The sequence below is a fragment of the Salvia splendens genome, chromosome 21, assembly GCF_004379255.2.
Source record: "Salvia splendens isolate huo1 chromosome 21, SspV2, whole genome shotgun sequence".
In the NCBI taxonomy this organism is placed as follows: Eukaryota; Viridiplantae; Streptophyta; class Magnoliopsida; order Lamiales; family Lamiaceae; genus Salvia; species Salvia splendens.
In genome coordinates, this window is record NC_056052.1 from 22,924,363 (window position 1) to 22,941,947 (window position 17,585).

Genomic DNA, 17,585 nt, shown 5'->3' on the forward strand with positions numbered 1-17,585 from the left:
TGCATATTTCATATGCCACCATTCATGAGTATAATTCTTGTTTAATTTATAGAGATGTGATCAAATCAATAAGTGAAATTCTGTCAAAAAACAAAGCAAATTCTCAGCTATTGCATCTTGTGATGTAATAATTAGATTAATGTCACATGTCATCTAATAACGTTTTAGTATAATTATGTAGATTGTGTAGTCTAACAACGTAGCTCGGCTAATAATGTAACGTTTTTGGTGTAATAATGTAGCTCGGATATTTTTATCACAACCATCCAATTTAACGATTCAATGGTTGAGATTTGCTTTGATTTTTTACAGGATTTCACTTATTGATCATAGTGCACCCTTAATCTATATCTATATATTATTGATTTATTGTGTTATACATTTATTTTAAACTAACCAAATTAATTAAAAAATCAAATTTCAATTTATTATTTTATTCATTTAATGACATCAATAATAGTTTTTTTTAAAGTGTTTCGATCAAAACTATGTTGTCCGCTTCAAAACATGTCTCTTGATTTACATATATAACCTTAGATTAATCAAAGTCGAACTAATTTTAAAAAACTCCTCGAACCTTCATTTTAGTACATGCTTCAAAAATGAATTATAATGAACTAAAAATGAATTATAATGATTGGTTGTGCGCTACGGCGCTAGTATTAATTTTGCATGTATCACTACCTTTTTATTAAATGATTTATAAATACAATAAGGCGAATAACTATTTTTCATATTTTTGAGCTTGAGTTATAGTCTCTAAACTTTCAAATAAAGACATTTGCTTGTGTCGTAATAATCGTTAGTCACAAACAGCGATATCTCCTGCATCATCTTCATCTCTCTTCTGAATAATCTTCCTTCACCTGGTTTTATTCCTTCTCTCTCACTCTCTCCTTTTGGGCATCTGCATTTTGTTATGATTTCACACTACCTATAACGCCGTCTTCATGTAAATTTCTCAAACTAAGAATGCCCAAATTCCATAAATTAATACACCCCAAGTTTTAGCTAGAAAGTATGTATTCCGCACCGTTGGGAACTTCTAAGCCATTGATTCATTTTCCCACGGTATTCCCCAGTCAAAGAACTCGAAAGAATTTGTATTTTTCCCTGAAACCCGCCAAAAGAGTGCAGCTTAATTGCCACCCACGTGTTTTTATACCGAAAGCGAGTTCGAATTCGACCTCGTCGGCGAATTCGGGTGCTGGAGATGAGGATTTTGTAACCAGGGTTTTGAGGGAAAACCCCAGCCAAATTGAACCCAAGTATTTGATTGGGGATAAATTGTACACGTTGAAAGAGAAGGAGAGCCTGAGTAAAAAGGGTTTCAATGAGAGAGTTCAGGGGATTATGAATAGGTTGAATTTGAAGGCATTGGTGGGTGGAAGTGTTAAGGAGAGTGGCGGTGAGAGTAATAATGTGAAGCCGGAGAAGGAGGTGTATTTGAAGGATTTGTTAAGGGAGTACAAAGGGAAGCTCTTTGTACCGGAGCAGGTTTTTGTGGGCAATTTATCTGAAGAAGATGAGTTCGATAAGAATGTGAAAGAGTTGCCCAAAATGAGCTATGAAGATTTTAGGAAGTATATGAACAGTGATAAGGTGAAGTTGGTGAATTTTAAGGAGGATGGCGGGGTTCCATATGGTGACGCTCTTTACAGGGATTTCGTTGTTGATTTGAAAGAAATTCCCGGTGAAACAAGCTTGCACCGAACTAAATGGTGTGTAGTGAGTATATCAAAGTTTGTTGCTGCTTTGTGTTTGATCATGTGCTTGAATTCACGAGTTGTGGTTGCAGGGCTATGAGACTGGATGAAGAACAAGTGCAAGATCTTCTGGAGACATATGATGGACCACGGAATGAAGTAGAGAAGCAAACACTGGTATCAACATTTATCCTTTATTTAAAAGCTTTTGCAGGATTCATACACTCATGTTAAACGGTAGACACATATCCTCTCTATTCCCCATGCTCTGAAAAATGAGAAGCACAAGTGAACATTAACATGTCTAGAATGGCCACTTAATATCTCCAGTACAATGTTGAGATGCTACAAACACTGGCATAGTGCCATTATAATAACTTAAAGACAATATAGTATAAATAATCATAGTGTAAAATGTGAAAACCTCTTTAGTTGTATAGTTTAATTATTTCCTCACAGGACTACATTTTTTATGGCGTAAGACCACATACTTTCCCTAATTAGTAACAGTGTTGGTCGTGTAAGATCATGATGACAGCATGAAACATAAGCAAGCTATCATGGTGTAATCATCTAGGTCGATAATATAGTTTCTTGATGACAGAATCCATTTGATTTTTCCACTTGTAGTTATTGCCAAGCATTATGGAATTCAGAAGCTAGTACTAATAGAATTGCATTGCTTAGATTGATTGCCTAGGCCAAATTTCTTTAGAAGTGTAGTTTGTCAGTATGCTGGATTATATAAATCAATGGGGCATGTGAGTTGTCTTACACCTCTTTTTTCGCTTTCTCGAGGCCTGGGTTGGAAAGCTGCCAGAATATCCTCATCCTATAGCTTCAAAGATTTCCAGCAGGGTGATGGTTGAACTTGGGATGCTGACTGCTGCAATGGCTGCAGCTGCAGTTGTAGTCGGGGGATTTTTGGCTTCTGCAGTATTTGCTGCTACCACCTTTGTCTTTGGTGTAACTGCATATGTCATATGGCCTCTGACCAAGCCATTTCTCAAGCTATTTTTAGGTCTTACATTTGGGGTTCTAGAAAGAATCTGGGATAATCTTGCTGAATATCTTGGAGATGGAGCAGTTACATCAAAACTATATGAGCTCTACACTTTTGGTGGGGTTTCTGCCAGTATTGAGATGCTAAAGCCAATCATGTTGGTCTTTGTGACAATGGTGCTTCTTGTTCGTTTCACCCTATCTAGAAGACCTAAGAATTTCAGAAAATGGGTGGGCTTCACTTCCATCATTTTCTTTTGATAGCTTTGCTGTTAGCAGTTCGATACAATTGCTACTTTTACTTTATGCAGGATATATGGCAAGGCATTGAATTCTCTCAGTCAAAGCCACAAGCCCGTGTTGATGTTAGTTAATATACTTGTATTTGCTTTCTAGTTTTAGTAAACCATTATATTTGTTTCCATAGCATGCTGAGAATAACATGTCTGCAGGGTTCCACCGGAGTCATGTTTAATGATGTGGCAGGCATTGAGGAAGCAGTGGAAGAGCTCCAGGAGGTATCATTTTTCAGAATAATTATATAATAGCTATTGGAATTATTGCAACTCTTCACTCCACATAAATTCTAAGAGGCAAACCTGAATCAATGCATTTTAATTAATTTATCCTCTTAAGCTAATTATTCTTTCACTAATTTATTTGCACATAGAAATACTTTTAACTAAGATAGTGTTTGATATGCAATTTCTTTGACCTCAAATTTTCAAATGAGATGTGAAATATGATCGTTGATATGCAATTATGCAGTGATCACAGAACTTTGAACCTTTCTGATCCCTCTCTTTTTTTTTTGGCTGCAAATTAGTTAGTTAGATACCTAAAGAATCCTGAGCTATTTGATAAAATGGGAATAAAACCTCCTCATGGAGTACTACTTGAGGGCCCTCCTGGATGTGGCAAGGTCAGTTGTCTCTTTTTTATTTTTATTTTTTTATTTTAGAAACATGAATTACAAATATCATACAATGAGTTACATAGTTAAATGGTTCATTGCCAGACACTAGTTGCAAAAGCCATAGCTGGTGAAGCCGGTGTTCCATTTTATCAAATGGCTGGATCGGAATTTGTTGAAGTACTAGTTGGTGTTGGTTCTGCTCGTATCAGGGACTTATTTAAGAGAGCAAAGGTAACTGTTCATATGTATCATATGTGCGAGGTTTATGTCAGTATTAAATTATTATTGGCCATACCAACATTTTTTTCTGAAAAGCTATGCTGTATTCATTCCATACAAAAAATTTGTCTCTGTTTTCAGTATAAAATAAGATTCGGCTTGTGAATTGCTTGGCATCCTGTCCTCAATTATGATATATTGGTCCAGTTAGGTTGCCATTTTCATAATCATCTCAGAGATCTCTGGTTTAGCATTCTTATAAGTTAGGCTAGCTAGTTCGCATATCATATTTCACTTTTCGGTGCTTTTGTCGTGCACCTTATTGGTGTCATCTACATGGCTGAAGTTAATTGGTTTAATTTGGAAAATAAAACACAACAGGAAATTTCCACTGTACATTCCAATAATATTATTCTCAGTTTTCCTTGAAGATAATGACAGGGAAACTATTGAGTCAATAGGATGAGTAAGTAACTAGTCCATCCTTATTGCTCTAAAATGGCATCTATAGAGACTAAAGTTTCAGTGAGTCGTCTAGCAGATTTTAGGTTGTAAAGGTGGTTATTCCGTATACTCCTTTATTGATTATATATGCTCTTTTGTAGGTCAATAAACCATCAGTCATTTTTATTGATGAAATTGATGCACTGGCCACAAGGTAGGGCTATTCAATCTAATTTCTCTTTCTTGGCACTGAGTTTAAATTAGCAACTTGCTTGTCCTAGATATATATCCACAATTGCCATATACTTCCTACAAACAACTTCTGGTTGCCAGAATAAACTCAGGATTTCATGTACTTGGATTTGTACTTGATCTGTGCCTATAGTGTAAGATATGCTTGCTGTAATGCTGATCATACCTGATCTATTGCGCCGTGCCCCCTTCAAACAATTTTTATTATGATGGTTTCTCTGTTCTTGCTTTGTACTAATTTTTTCTTGTTGAATTTTGTTGATAATAGGCGACAGGGAGCATTCCAAGAATCATCAGATGACATGTACAATGCATTTACTCAAGAAAGGGAGACTACATTGAACCAGCTCTTGATAGAACTAGATGGATTTGATACAGGCAAAGGTGTTATATTTTTGGGTGCCACCAACAGGATGGATTTACTAGATCCTGCCCTTCTTCGTCCTGGTCGCTTTGATCGTAAGGTGTGTTTTCCTTGAACAGAGTATTGAGTCATCAAAGCTTGATTACTTTCTTCGCTATGCATGGACTGGCTGGCTTTTGTAACTGTTCTGGTTGATTCTAGATAAGAATCCGTCCTCCAAATGCAAAAGGGAGATTGGAAATTCTAAAAGTTCATGCAAGGAAAGTGAAACTATCAAATACTGTCGATTTGTCGACCTATGCAAACAACCTGCCAGGTGTGCAATTGACTTGATTTTTTTTTCAGTATTAAACTGACGGTGATTTTTTCATACAGTGCTATTCTCTAATCGCCATTGCCGTAATCATTGTAACCAGGGTGGTCAGGTGCAAAGTTGGCACAACTTCTCCAAGAGGCTGCTCTTGTGGCAGTGAGGAAAAGTCATACTGCTATTCTTCAGTCAGATATGGATGATGCAGTTGACCGTCTCACGGTGGGTCCTAAGCGTGTCGGGATAGACCTAGGTCATCAAGGACAATGTCGACGAGCTACTGTAGAAGTAGGGACTGCTTTGACTTCGCATCTGCTAAGGCGTTGTGAGAATGCAAAAGTTGAGCGTTGTGATCGTGTATCAATTGATCCTCGTGGACAGGTTTTTCCTCTTTATTCGTTGATTTTCTACGAATGTTGGAGTTTACACAATATTGTCGCACAATCAACGTGTTTAATGGTTCCTTTTTCTCACCTTTTCACTGATGATATTGAGATGTCTCTTGCAGACACTGTCCCAAGTTGTATTTCACCGTCTTGATGATGAGTCATACATATTTGAGCGATATCCTCAGTTATTACACCGCCTTCAGGTCTGCCATTTCAGTTTCGACTATATTTGCGCTATTATCTCCTTGTTTTACAGTATGTAGTTGAGATTATAAAGGCGTTGAGATTTTCAATTTAAAGGTATTACTAGGAGGAAGAGCTGCTGAAGAAGTCATTTTTGGACGAGACACTTCTAAAGCATCAGTCAGTTATCTGGCTGATGCATCTTGGCTCGCTCGTAAGATAATCTCAATGTATGTTTTATCCACTGCGTTTCCTATGGTTCTCTGCTCTCTGCATCGTTACTAATTGTGTTTCTTGCAGATGGAATTTGGAGAACCCAATGACAGTGCATGGCGAACCGCCTCCATGGAGAAAGAGAAGTAAATTTGTTGGTCCAAGAATCGACTTTGAGGGTTCTCTGTACGACGATTATGATCTGATCGAGCCTCCTGTCAACTTTAAAATGGATGACGACATTGCAAGGAGGACGGAGAAGCTAATGCAGGATATGTATGGAAAGACTGTTTCATTGCTTAAGCAGCACAATGCTGCTTTACTCAAAACGGTTAAGGTACGTGGTTTAGTCAAGATTATTGTTCTCTTACCTTTTCCAAATCATTTGCCATTTCTGATTGAATACAAGTATGGAACTTCTACTGGTTTATGTAAGAAATCACAAAAGTGTCTTGAGTAGTAATGCAAGAAAGAAGAGAGGAATAGAACAAAATATGGAGTAACTATGTGCTTGATTAGTTGACGTTCATCAAGAGCGACTTTTGCCTAAATTTAGTCGAGCTTATGATTTGAAGAGCTACCTACAGTGGTTATACAGAAAGATGTGTTTCATGTTGCAGGTCCTTGTTGATCAGAGAGAGCTTACGGGGGAAGAGATCGATTTTATTATTGAGAATTATCCTCCACAGACGCCTACGAGCCTCGTTTTGGAAGAAAGGGAACCAGGGAGCCTTCCATTCTTCCAACAGGATCTTGGTGAGACTGAAGAGTTGGAGTACACCATGCTGAATTCATGATTAACGATGAATGCATTTTGATAGATGGTCATTTTTGCACGCATAGTTGTGATGAGTATGTACTTGTACCCCACTTGATTTCATTTCATTGTAATTTTTAACATGCTATTCAAAACATTGTAGTAATATCACAACCACATATCGAATACGGATTTGAAGGTGTTAAATCGATGCTTCCTTCCTAACATAGTGTTTTTTGTAAATATGGATAAAAAATATCATCATCATCATCAAATAATAACTTGCTAGCAAAAATAGATCATGGGCAATTTAGTAATGTCAGTGTTCATATAATTTTATGTATGAAATGAAAAAAAGTTAACCGGCCCGGTTCAACATAGTTTAAAAAGCTGTTTGTTTGTTACGAAAATACCCCTGAATTGACGTCGTATTTGTATAGGCTCTCTCTCTGCTCATTCGTTCATGGTTTCTCAACAGTCAACACACCCTTGTTGAAAAATGAAAATGGATTCGGTTGTAAAACCGTCAATATATACTCTCTCTCTCCTAACCCCTCTCTCTCACTCACTCTTTCCCAACACACCCTTGATTAGGGTTTCAGTACAAATCGGAAAGAGGGAGAAGATAGAACCCCACCTGAAAACGAAATTACATGCAAAACCACATTTTTTTCTGCTTCACTTCAAGGTAAATTACTTAGGGTTTTAACAAATCGGGTTGGTTGTTCTTTTACCCCTTTCATGAATTGCGATCCATGTTACTGCAATTTCATGGTGGATGAATGGTTGTGGTGTTTTTGCGGCCGATTGTTTGGTAGCCCTATTACCAACTGTTTTCTGTGGTTTTCCTGAGGGTCAAGTTAGGACTGAATTGCGCGAACCCGAGGAAATTGGTGGTGTGGAAATGGCTGTGCAGGTGAATGAAGGTGCGACTGAAAATGGTGGTGTGGAGAAGCCGGTGGAGAGACAGTCGGGGGCGTCGATGATAGAGCAACTGATGCCTGAGATCACTACGCATGCCCTGAGTTACTTGGATTATCGGAGCCTCTGTCGCCTCTCCATGACAAATTCGCACATGCGCAAAGCTGCCAATGATGACAATGCCTGGAAGGCGCTTTACCGTAAGGTTGGTTGGATTTCGTTTCTCAAGATTTTTTTCTGAATTTTGAGTGGTGTTTCATTTGTTTTTCGATTTGTGAATGGCTCCTTGTTGTTTAAGTTGATGTGATTGCTTTGTTGTGATGTGTGGGCAACCTGGTTTAATTGTTGGAAATGGAACTGGAAGTAAAAGGAACAAGAAATCAGAATTCAAGATTTGACTGTTAATTGATGTTACAGTAGCTTAAACTGTTTTAAAGAAAACAGGCTCTGGTAGGTTATTGGCTGATTAGGAAGTGACTAATGTGTTAGTAGAAATCTTATCGGTTTTGGATCATGATACTTTTGTATATCTCTGCATTTTGCTGTTTTCTTGAGATCAAATGGCCCTTATGATAGATGCCCCAACTATGTTATTTAATTAAATTTTTATGTCTATTTATTTGAAACTCTGAGGATAGTTTTGAACATGGAAAAGTAATTTTGTAAAATGTCTGGGATATAGTATAACTTTGTCATCTTGTGGCAAATGCAATTAGCAAGAAGTTGGTTAGTCTTAATCTGCCTCCCCTCTATGTGTGTGCGTGATCTGCGTGTATCCTCAGTTCTCGAGGTTTTTTTTCTTCAAATTTTGTTTTCTTTCTCAAGCAGTTGCATTTGTACAGTTTATATATGCTACTACATTATTGTAGTCTTGAATTTCTTATGGACACAAAGGTTTTCTAATGCAAGAAGTGTTATCTTAATTCTTACATGGCAATTAATTCATTTAATTGTTAAGAGGGTTTTTGTACTAAGTTATCATATTACCTTATGTTGCTTCTCCTGGTGGAGACCGGAGGTTTTTTTTCATGTTTCCTGAATCCTGCCATATCCAATTTTTTTTTTCATGTTTCCTGAATCCTGCCATATCCAATAAATGGATAAAGGGGGGTATATGTCCCTTTCCAAAAACAATTCTATAATTTAGTACGCCATTTTGTCACCATTTAAAAGAGAAAAGAAAGCCTACAGGTGTATTGCATGTTTTAGCTAAGAGAGTGGAGTCGCCAATTTAATATCGTGAAAGAAGAAATTATACTGTGATCGCCAATCGACTGTTGAATCATTATTGAATCAGGAAATTCATTGGTTGAGTTCAAAATTATGTGCTACTTGTTTATAACAGTGTTGTGGTTTATAGTTGCTAGCAATCTGTGATGACGTGTTTATTGTGCTAATTATGCTTCTTTTGATTTTCTAATAGGATTTCACTTCGGAACAAGACAATGTAACCCCACCTAATGGGTGGAAAGCATATTATGCTGCTACAAGAGCTGTTGTTACTGCAAATGCTGAATTTTTTCGGAGGGTCAGGGAAAGATTGGTTCAAGGTATGCGTCAATTTTGGCTTCATGCTGATTACGTGAAGTGTTTCCACCCAAATGGGGACTCATTTAGTGGGTATGCTGCTATCTTCAAAGTTCTTTACTTTATGCTAACTAAGGAGTATTTTTTATTTCCAATACGAGGCGAAACTAAAATGAGGCTCTTCAATTTCCTTTCTGACCATGTATGCATGATTCACTTTGTCAGATTCTGCAACAAAAAAAAACACATGCCAAAGTCTTAATTTGAACCTTGATGTTTTTTTTTCTTCTAATTAAGCTTGATTTGTGAAATCATCTGTGCTTCTTATACAGACTTTTGTTTCATCACCATCTCATTAACATGATATTTGCATTTCATTATGTCCTAGCATGGTTAAACCTTTTATACACCTATGCAGACAGTAGCTTATAGCATGTTGGTTGACTCTGTTTCTAGTTACAATGCAGTAATGGGGAGCTGGCAGATATTACTTGGCAGGGAGGATGTGGCTGCTTTCCAGATACAAGATGTGAGGGTTCGTGTAATGTCAAATGTGGCTTGGATGACGATGAAAGTGTATCATGAGATCGTACCTGGTCTGTTCAATATGACGAATATATATGAATTGCACGATGGAAGATGGTACATGGTGCATTACCACTGCTCGGAGTTTGTGTGGCTTGGAGGAGGTGGGCATGGCCATGGGCAACAACCTGTGCATGTGTGAAGGATAACAGAATTAATTCATCATAGTTGAAAGAAAGATGTATTAGGGGAATTTTATGAGCTACTTAGTATTTTTTTTCTTCCCCTCTCGGCTGATTTTATGACAAAATGCATGCACAGAGCAACTTTTCTTCTTCCTTGCTTCATTTTTGTCAAGTCAAATTTATTTAGGTAATGGGATCACAGCTCAAGAAATTATTTATCTGGAAACATATATTAAAAACTAGTCATATCATTTTTAAAAAATGAATACTCTCTTTATCTCATTAATAATGTCTCAAAAAAATACTGAAGTATGCATTTGTGTGATTATATTTTAAAGGAAAACCAATGAAAGGACATTTAAAATAGTGGAACTACTCTATGATTTTGAAGGCAAATGGGTGTAATTTTAAACCCTACAATTGGGTATCCTGCTCCCGAGCACACCTTATAATTGCCCTTGCCACGTCTCTTTGATTTCCCAATTTATGATGAACAGAAACTGAATTGCTCTCTGCGTCTGCGCACAAATTCCATAGTTTTTTTGCAAAAAGTCTGACAGATTACTCGAAATAGGCTATCCCCAACACTAACAAAGAAAGACGGAGGAAGAATGGACGAAGAAACACGTAACAAAATCGAGGAGACGGTTTTGGAAATCCTCAAAAATTCAAACATGGACGAAACTACCGAATTCAAAATCCGCAAATCCGCCTCCGACAAGCTAGGAATGGACCTCTCCGACCCTACCCGGAAGAAGCTCGTCAGGGGGATCGTGGAGACGTACCTTACCGAACAACAGGCTAAAGCGGAGGAAGAAGCCGAAGAGGAAGAGGAGGAAGACGGAGGTAGAAAGCCAGGCGAAAAGGAGTACGATGACGAGGGCGGCCTCATTGTTTGCCGCGTGAGTTTCCATTTCATTTGCACATTTGTTAACAGATTTTGTTGCTCTATTGCATTTGCATAATTCTTGTTGTGCCCTTCAATTTTGTTATAGTTTGTTTTCCCTTACTAATTTTAGGGTTTATTTGATAATTCATTGTAATTGGAGATTTATGATGGAATGTATGTCCATTCCTTCCATCCTTCTTCTGATTACAGTATTCAAATATTCAATAATGCTCTCCTGCAAACTACTTCATGTTTTGTGGCAAAAATACATATTCTGAAATTGAGTATTGTGTTCAGCCATTTTTGAATTCAAACCGTACCATCTTTCATTAAAAGGAGTTTGTTTGCAGGCGATTCTTAAGATATCCTCTTACATTGTAGCACATTATGATCTGATATCATGTTTCTTGTTTGTGTAGTTATCTGACAAGAGAAGAGTGACACTCTCTGAATTTAGAGGGAAGACTCTGGTTTCAATGAGGGAGTATTACAAGAAAGATGGCAAAGAACTTCCAACAGCCAAAGGTAAATTGCTCTACTGCTGTAAGGCTTCGTATATACAGATATATGTCCTCTGTTTGTATTACAAGAAAGATGGCAAAGAACTTCCAACAGCCATATTGCATTCCTTGTTCAACGCTAGTTGCCTCGGTTGTGTTTTGACAATATTTGGACTTGAGCTAGCATGTTCAGTTGTATGGGGAGTGCCACCCAGTGTTGTTAGGGTCGAGGGTCGCACCGGGTCGATAAGGTGAAAATTCGGGTCGCGGGTCGACGAGTCGACTGGGTCGAGAGACCCACTAATCTGCACACAAAATTCAAAAAGAAGATGAAAGTTAGAACAATACCTTGATTAAACAAAGGAAGGAATAGATGAAGGGTGGCTCTGTATATTTGTTTAGGAATGAAGAGGATGAATTTAGGGTTTGAAAAGCTTGATGGAGTTCATGCATATATATAGATAAAAACGTGTGCAGTCAGAATATAAGTGTGAGAGATTTTTGAAAATCAGAGTATAAGTGTGAGAGATTTGAGGAAAAAACGTGTGCAGTCAGAATATAAGTGTGAGAGATTTGAGGAAAAAAGACTGAGATTAGAGAGGAGCACACTGCTGAGATTAGAGAGGAGAAAAACGTGTGCTCCTGTTGAGATTAGTGAAAGTCAGAGCAAAAGTGTGAAAGATTTGAGAAAATCAGCAGACTTTTAGGTAAGTTTTTACTTTTATACTTATGTTTATTTTAGTAAAAACAAATCAGCATTAAAAAGGAAAAGATTCAGAGAATAAAGGTCTAGGAATTACCTGTATCTCGACCCGGCGGCGACCCTCTCGACCCAGGCAACCCTCTCGACCCGGGCGACCCGGCGGCGACCCCGTACCTCGATCAACCCACCCATGTTGGGGCGGTGACGGTCTCGACCCGGGCGACCCGGGCGACCCGAGCGACCCGGGCGCCATTTTGACAACACTGGTGCCACCTTCTTCTAGTTGATGAAAGACCCAAATATGCTTCTGTGAAGTAAACCCTAAACCCTTGCAAATATAGTTGATATGGAGTAATATATAGTCTGTATATGTAAGTTATGGAGTGGAATGGAGTGAAGCTAATACAAGCTTTAGAGGAAAATATAGTGAGCATGAACTTGGTATATAATGAATACATGGGTTGATGATGATGCAGCTTAATCGGTTTTTGGCTATTTTCCATCTGTTTTCATTTACTTAGTTCGCCTGGAGTCTAAAATCAAACACATAATTGGCTGGAAGCTCAATTGCTGACATTGCCATGAGACGGGGATTTTGAATGCAATATGGATCAAGCTTTTATACAAATTTAGCTACTCCAAACTGGAGACTAAAACCAAACACATGATTGGCCTTTTGGAACTAGTACTGCTTCTTGTTGATTTCTGAAATGAACATGGTCGGAGTTATTTACTTTGGCAAAGTATGTGTGCAGGAATAAGCTTGACAGCCGAGCAGTGGGCCTCCTTCTATAAGAATGTACCTGGTATAGAGAAGGCCATCAAGAAGATGGAATCGAGATGAACTACTTGTGTCTCGTCCAATGTAAGACACCCTGTTTTGATCTCCAGCTTCAGGTGCTACTGCTAGTCATATTAGTGCATATGATATGTCATTTTGCTCTCTAGAGACTCTTTTAAGCTATTATGTATCATTCCTCCTAACATTGTTTTGTTACAACAAGAATAGAGTCGGTTTGTTGAGACAATAGATGGAGTTTATCATCTTCTACTTGTTTCAAACTACATTTTGATCCTGGAAATATCTGCCTCTGCTACTCAACTGAAGTCTTCTTTTGAACTATCTCTGGTCCAAGTTTTGTACACAGTAAAATCATTAGGACTTAGGAGCATCAAAGCAAAGATGAGGTTTTGAGGTTAAAATGAAGAAAAAACCCCAAATTATTAAAAAAGAAATAAGAGTAAACTATATAAAAAAAAAAGTATCTCTTGCATTGTATGGGCCTCATATAAGATTGGAGCCCAAACATGTTTGGTTAATAGGATTATGAACATTTTTTGTCTTTTTAATTTTCATGTTTGACTAATTGTATTCAAGTTATTTTAAAATGCTTAGAAAAAGATGAAAAAATATCAAAATGCACAAACTAGCATGCAATGACCAATTAATCACCAATCAATAACAATTAAAAAAAATCTTAAAACTAAAGGGAAAATATAAATTTGAACAAAACTGAAAAATTGTTGTTACAAAACTATTTTTCCACATGTTTAAAATATATACTCTAAATTGTTTAGCTTTTTTCATAGACAATTTATAAAATCAAACAATACCATTCCTGTAATTGATATATCCTTTTCAGACTTAAGACGTAGCCTTTAAAGCACTTTGATAAATCACATTCAAATTTCGCAATTACTATTTTCTAATAACAAGTTAATTAAAGTCCTCCACGAAAACTATTAATACCTATAACAACATTTTCCTGCTCCGTTGGCCTAATTTGATCTTTTTCATCCTATTTTATTTTTCCTTCTTATTTTAATTTTTAAAAACAAAGAACTTGTTGACCTACTATGTTTGTTTAATATAGTACTCCACAAAACTAAATCTTTTGAAATTGTCTTAATAGATTAGCACCAATAATTTGGTCACATTGTTAGGTGTCCTTTGCATCATAGCTTTCCTAGTCACAAAAGTTGATCAATTCACAAGATTGGTGAAGTGATCGAACCTTATTACAAGAATATACCATTCTTAAACCCAAATAATCTTTTTATTGATTTGATTTTATATGGAAAAACACATTAGTTTGAATATCTAGTCAAACTTCAAAGTAGTTTTACTACAATGTCAATTTATCTTACATGGAGTATATGGCATGTCCAAAGTCACCAATCAATTTTAAATTTCCGCATCAAATAAATATTAAATTCCAACTCCAAATTTTTGCACAAATAAAGAGGGTTGAATTCACTCCAAATCAAAATATTGGAATAGTTTAGGAATTGAGTTCGATTTATATTAAGATAAAAATTATATAAATACTCCTACCAATTATAATGCATGCTAGTATTATTTTTTTTTAATAAAGAGTAATAATAATCTAGAAAAGGTAAAGCGAACCACCATTAATATTCTCAACCGAAAGAAAGCGTCCCGTGAAGGAAAAGGTAAAGAAAATTCAAAATTGTTAAGAATTTGCCGTCCACCTAATCTTGATAATAAATTTTATTTGGTGTTTTTCCAAACTCTATATTTTACTAGTAGCTTTCTACGACTTGTCGCACTCGTTACATACTACCACCTCAAATATATATATATATATATATATATATATAGAGTTGTGATCAATGTCGAACCAATTTTAAAGACTGAACTAGAGACCAAATCTGGGCCATTAGATCTAGTTTTTTTGATGAGATGTGCTGCTGTGTAAATTTTTCGGTCTTCATTACAAGCCCATTTCACTTCATTGTATAGGTTTATTACTTCATTCTGTACGTAATACCTTGAAACTACAACATGTTTTTACTTTCTTCCAATAGGTTTTGAAATGATTCAACATATGTTTCATTTGAATTCATTGACCTGAGTTTTTACTTTATTTTCATTTGGATAAGGTTTTTACTTCATTCCAGTAGGACTTCAAATGCTTCTACACATACTTCATTCCAATAATTTATTACATCATTCCATGTGTTTATTACACCATATCAGCGTTGTGGTGGTGGTGATAGATATTGTAGAGAGAAAGAACGGCACGCGACGGCGAAACCGCATTTACGTACTGGAATGAAGTAATAATCCTACTGGAATGAAGTAAAAACCTACTGGAATGAAGTAAAAACCTACTAGAATGAAGTTAAATCTTCGTAACATGTTAGTATGACTTATTTACCTTCGGATGAATTTAAATAGACTCGTAATGAAGGCAAAAATAATTGATAAATTTGTGTCTCTCATCCATAAAAAACTAGATCTAAAAACCCTAATTTGGTATGGTTCGGTGGTTCGGTCTTTAAGAGTGGATTTGTGAATAATGAGACTCGAGATATATATATAGGGGAGCATTATTCTCCTTTTCAACTATAACATCCTTTCTTCTTCTCATTCTTAGGCGTTAGATCAACTACATCAACGGTCCAGATTGACAATTCCAATGTGAATCCGTGTTGCATTATGGAACCTGTGTGTGTGCATTATAAGGCTAAAATAGTAATTCTACGAGATTAGAACTGCCAGAATTTGGAAAGAGCGAAATTATAGAGATTTGAAACTTCCAACTCTTCATTCTCGGTCATTAAACGTTGTACACCAAATCTTCCAACTCTCCACTCTCTCCACTATCGCCTCTTCCCAAACCCTAGATCTGTGAACAACGCGCAACTCTTTCAAGTAATTGACCGCAAGTGTCCGAAATTTCATCACACATCCTCCGCCGTTCGTAACAACGAAACCCTACCGGCGTCAGGGTACGTGTCTGTGCTTTAAATATTGTTTTGGTGCGATAACTATAACTTGTAACAGCGACAACTGTGGCGGAACAATAAATTCACAACGGAATTTATTGATTTGGGTTTAAAAGCATGCATTTTGATGGCCGACTGGGTTGTATTGTGTGTTCTGACATTTCTCTGAATCCTACTGGGTTTTATTTATTCTGGGTCTGAGAGCATTGTTTGATTTGGAATTTGATTTGGTTATTGCCAGACAGATAGAATATGCGAGGACGTCCACGCTCACAACCATCTCAAGTTGCAGGTAAATTTGCGGCGCTGCTGGTGGAAATCAATATCTTATATGTCGATTTTGTGGAAGGATTATTCCATGTTTGCTTAATGCAGTATGTATATATGTAAGTGTCATTATGTGCAGTATATGATGCATTATGTAGGGTGTTCTGATTTTAAAACGTAATCGTTATGGAGGACCGTGTGTATGAGAGAATTATTAAGGGTCTAGCTTAAAAAGATACGAATAATGCACCACATGGTAATGAGTAATGGATATTCTTGACCGTATAATGCTTAATCTATGAACAATAGATATCATTATGCATAATCAAGTCGATTTTGTGGAAGGATTATTCCATGTTTGCTTATTGCAGTATGTATATATGTAAGTGTCATTATGTGCAGTATATGATGCATTATATATGTAAGAATTATTCAGGCAATATTATATTTATGCATTATTTATGTTGTACTCTGCATTATGTAACATAATATTTGCATTATGCTGTCTATATTATGTATTACTACGGGTACTGACTCTGTGGGTTAAGCAACTCTGTCAAAGTTTACATATTGTTATTGTTTGGTGTGGGAGGTGCATTATGAATCCGTAATTATGCATTTGGTGGAGTGTATGGCTCAGCATGAGTTGTAGTCTTGATATGGTATACTAGTCTTTGTGTGTATTACATGTGCATTTTTGGGTGTAGACAATGCATTATGTATACATGTAAGTGCCATTATGTTCCTTAACTGATGCATTATTTATTTTGGACTGTGCATTATATATCATATATTGTGCATTATGATGTATATAGCAGGCATTAATACGTTTATTGTCTTTGATGTTTAAGAAACTCAGACAAGATTCAATATGGTTACTCCTGCGTTTGGGTATTGCATTATGAATCTGTGATGTATTGTTGATATTGGTTACTAGTTTTTTTGTGTAATACGTATGCATTTTTCGCTTTAGACAATGCATTATGTCGTATGAGAGTTTCATTATGTCGAATACATTTTGCATTATAAAAGAGTATTATGAGGAGTATAGTAAGCACAGCAGAGGTGTTGATTGTATTTGTTAATTGACTCAGATTACAAATTAAGCTTCAGGTTGTTGATTAAATTGATAAATATGTTATGTTATGGTAATAAGTGCATTATTTGCTTTTTCAAACGCATTATGGGTGGTACTTTTTGCATTATATGTTCTGACTGAAGCAGTAGCTTTTTTGATTTACGTGTCAAACCTTACACAGGTCATATGATGCTGACTTTTGAATTGGTGATAATTTTCTAATGTGTTGTTTTGTTTGGTAATATCAGACAAGGAGCTTAGGGACGAGATAGACGACGTAGTGGACGACATTATACCAGTGGCTGAGTGCAAAAGGAACAAAAGGCTTAGAGATGTGTAGAATCAAGATTGCACGGACGCTCCTTACCTGTGCGCACAACACCCGAGGTTCTGCAAACCAAACTAAAACGACAAAGTATTGGAGGGAGAGACCTGCAAAGTTCAATTTCGAGCAGTGGGTTGATAATTATGGTCTGTAGCGA

General features: G+C 36.6%; 3 protein-coding genes across 6 annotated transcripts; all 3 read left to right on the plus strand.

Moving 5' to 3' along the window:
• The first annotated feature begins 789 nt into the window (after positions 1-789).
• Positions 790-6,962, plus strand: LOC121784619 (probable inactive ATP-dependent zinc metalloprotease FTSHI 1, chloroplastic). The gene is made up of 15 exons (XM_042182797.1): positions 790-1,721; positions 1,799-1,883; positions 2,505-2,939; positions 3,020-3,073; positions 3,161-3,226; positions 3,535-3,630; positions 3,727-3,855; positions 4,449-4,501; positions 4,808-5,003; positions 5,105-5,219; positions 5,320-5,594; positions 5,722-5,805; positions 5,903-6,015; positions 6,086-6,335; positions 6,619-6,962. The coding sequence occupies exons 1-15, from the start codon at positions 1,021-1,023 to the stop codon at positions 6,793-6,795; spliced, it is 2,829 nt and encodes a 942-aa protein (XP_042038731.1). The 5' UTR covers positions 790-1,020; the 3' UTR covers positions 6,796-6,962.
• A 75-nt stretch (positions 6,963-7,037) lies between these two features.
• LOC121784620 (F-box protein SKIP8-like) lies at positions 7,038-10,066 on the plus strand. Of its 4 annotated transcripts, none has more exons than XM_042182798.1 (3): positions 7,038-7,881; positions 9,100-9,296; positions 9,660-10,066. In XM_042182798.1, the coding sequence occupies exons 1-3, from the start codon at positions 7,534-7,536 to the stop codon at positions 9,928-9,930; spliced, it is 816 nt and encodes a 271-aa protein (XP_042038732.1). In that variant the 5' UTR covers positions 7,038-7,533; the 3' UTR covers positions 9,931-10,066. The 4 variants fall into 4 exon arrangements, with proteins under 4 accessions (XP_042038732.1, XP_042038735.1, XP_042038734.1 ...); XM_042182801.1 differs by having other exon boundaries at positions 9,671-9,812; XM_042182800.1 differs by having other exon boundaries at positions 7,045-7,881; positions 9,100-9,226; positions 9,671-10,066.
• Positions 10,067-10,357: 291 nt separating this feature from the next.
• LOC121783183 (RNA polymerase II transcriptional coactivator KELP-like) lies at positions 10,358-13,125 on the plus strand. The gene is made up of 3 exons (XM_042181172.1): positions 10,358-10,815; positions 11,222-11,327; positions 12,761-13,125. Exons 1-3 carry the CDS (start codon positions 10,525-10,527, stop codon positions 12,847-12,849), a joined length of 486 nt encoding a protein of 161 aa, XP_042037106.1. The 5' UTR covers positions 10,358-10,524; the 3' UTR covers positions 12,850-13,125.
• Positions 13,126-17,585: the final 4,460 nt, after the last annotated feature.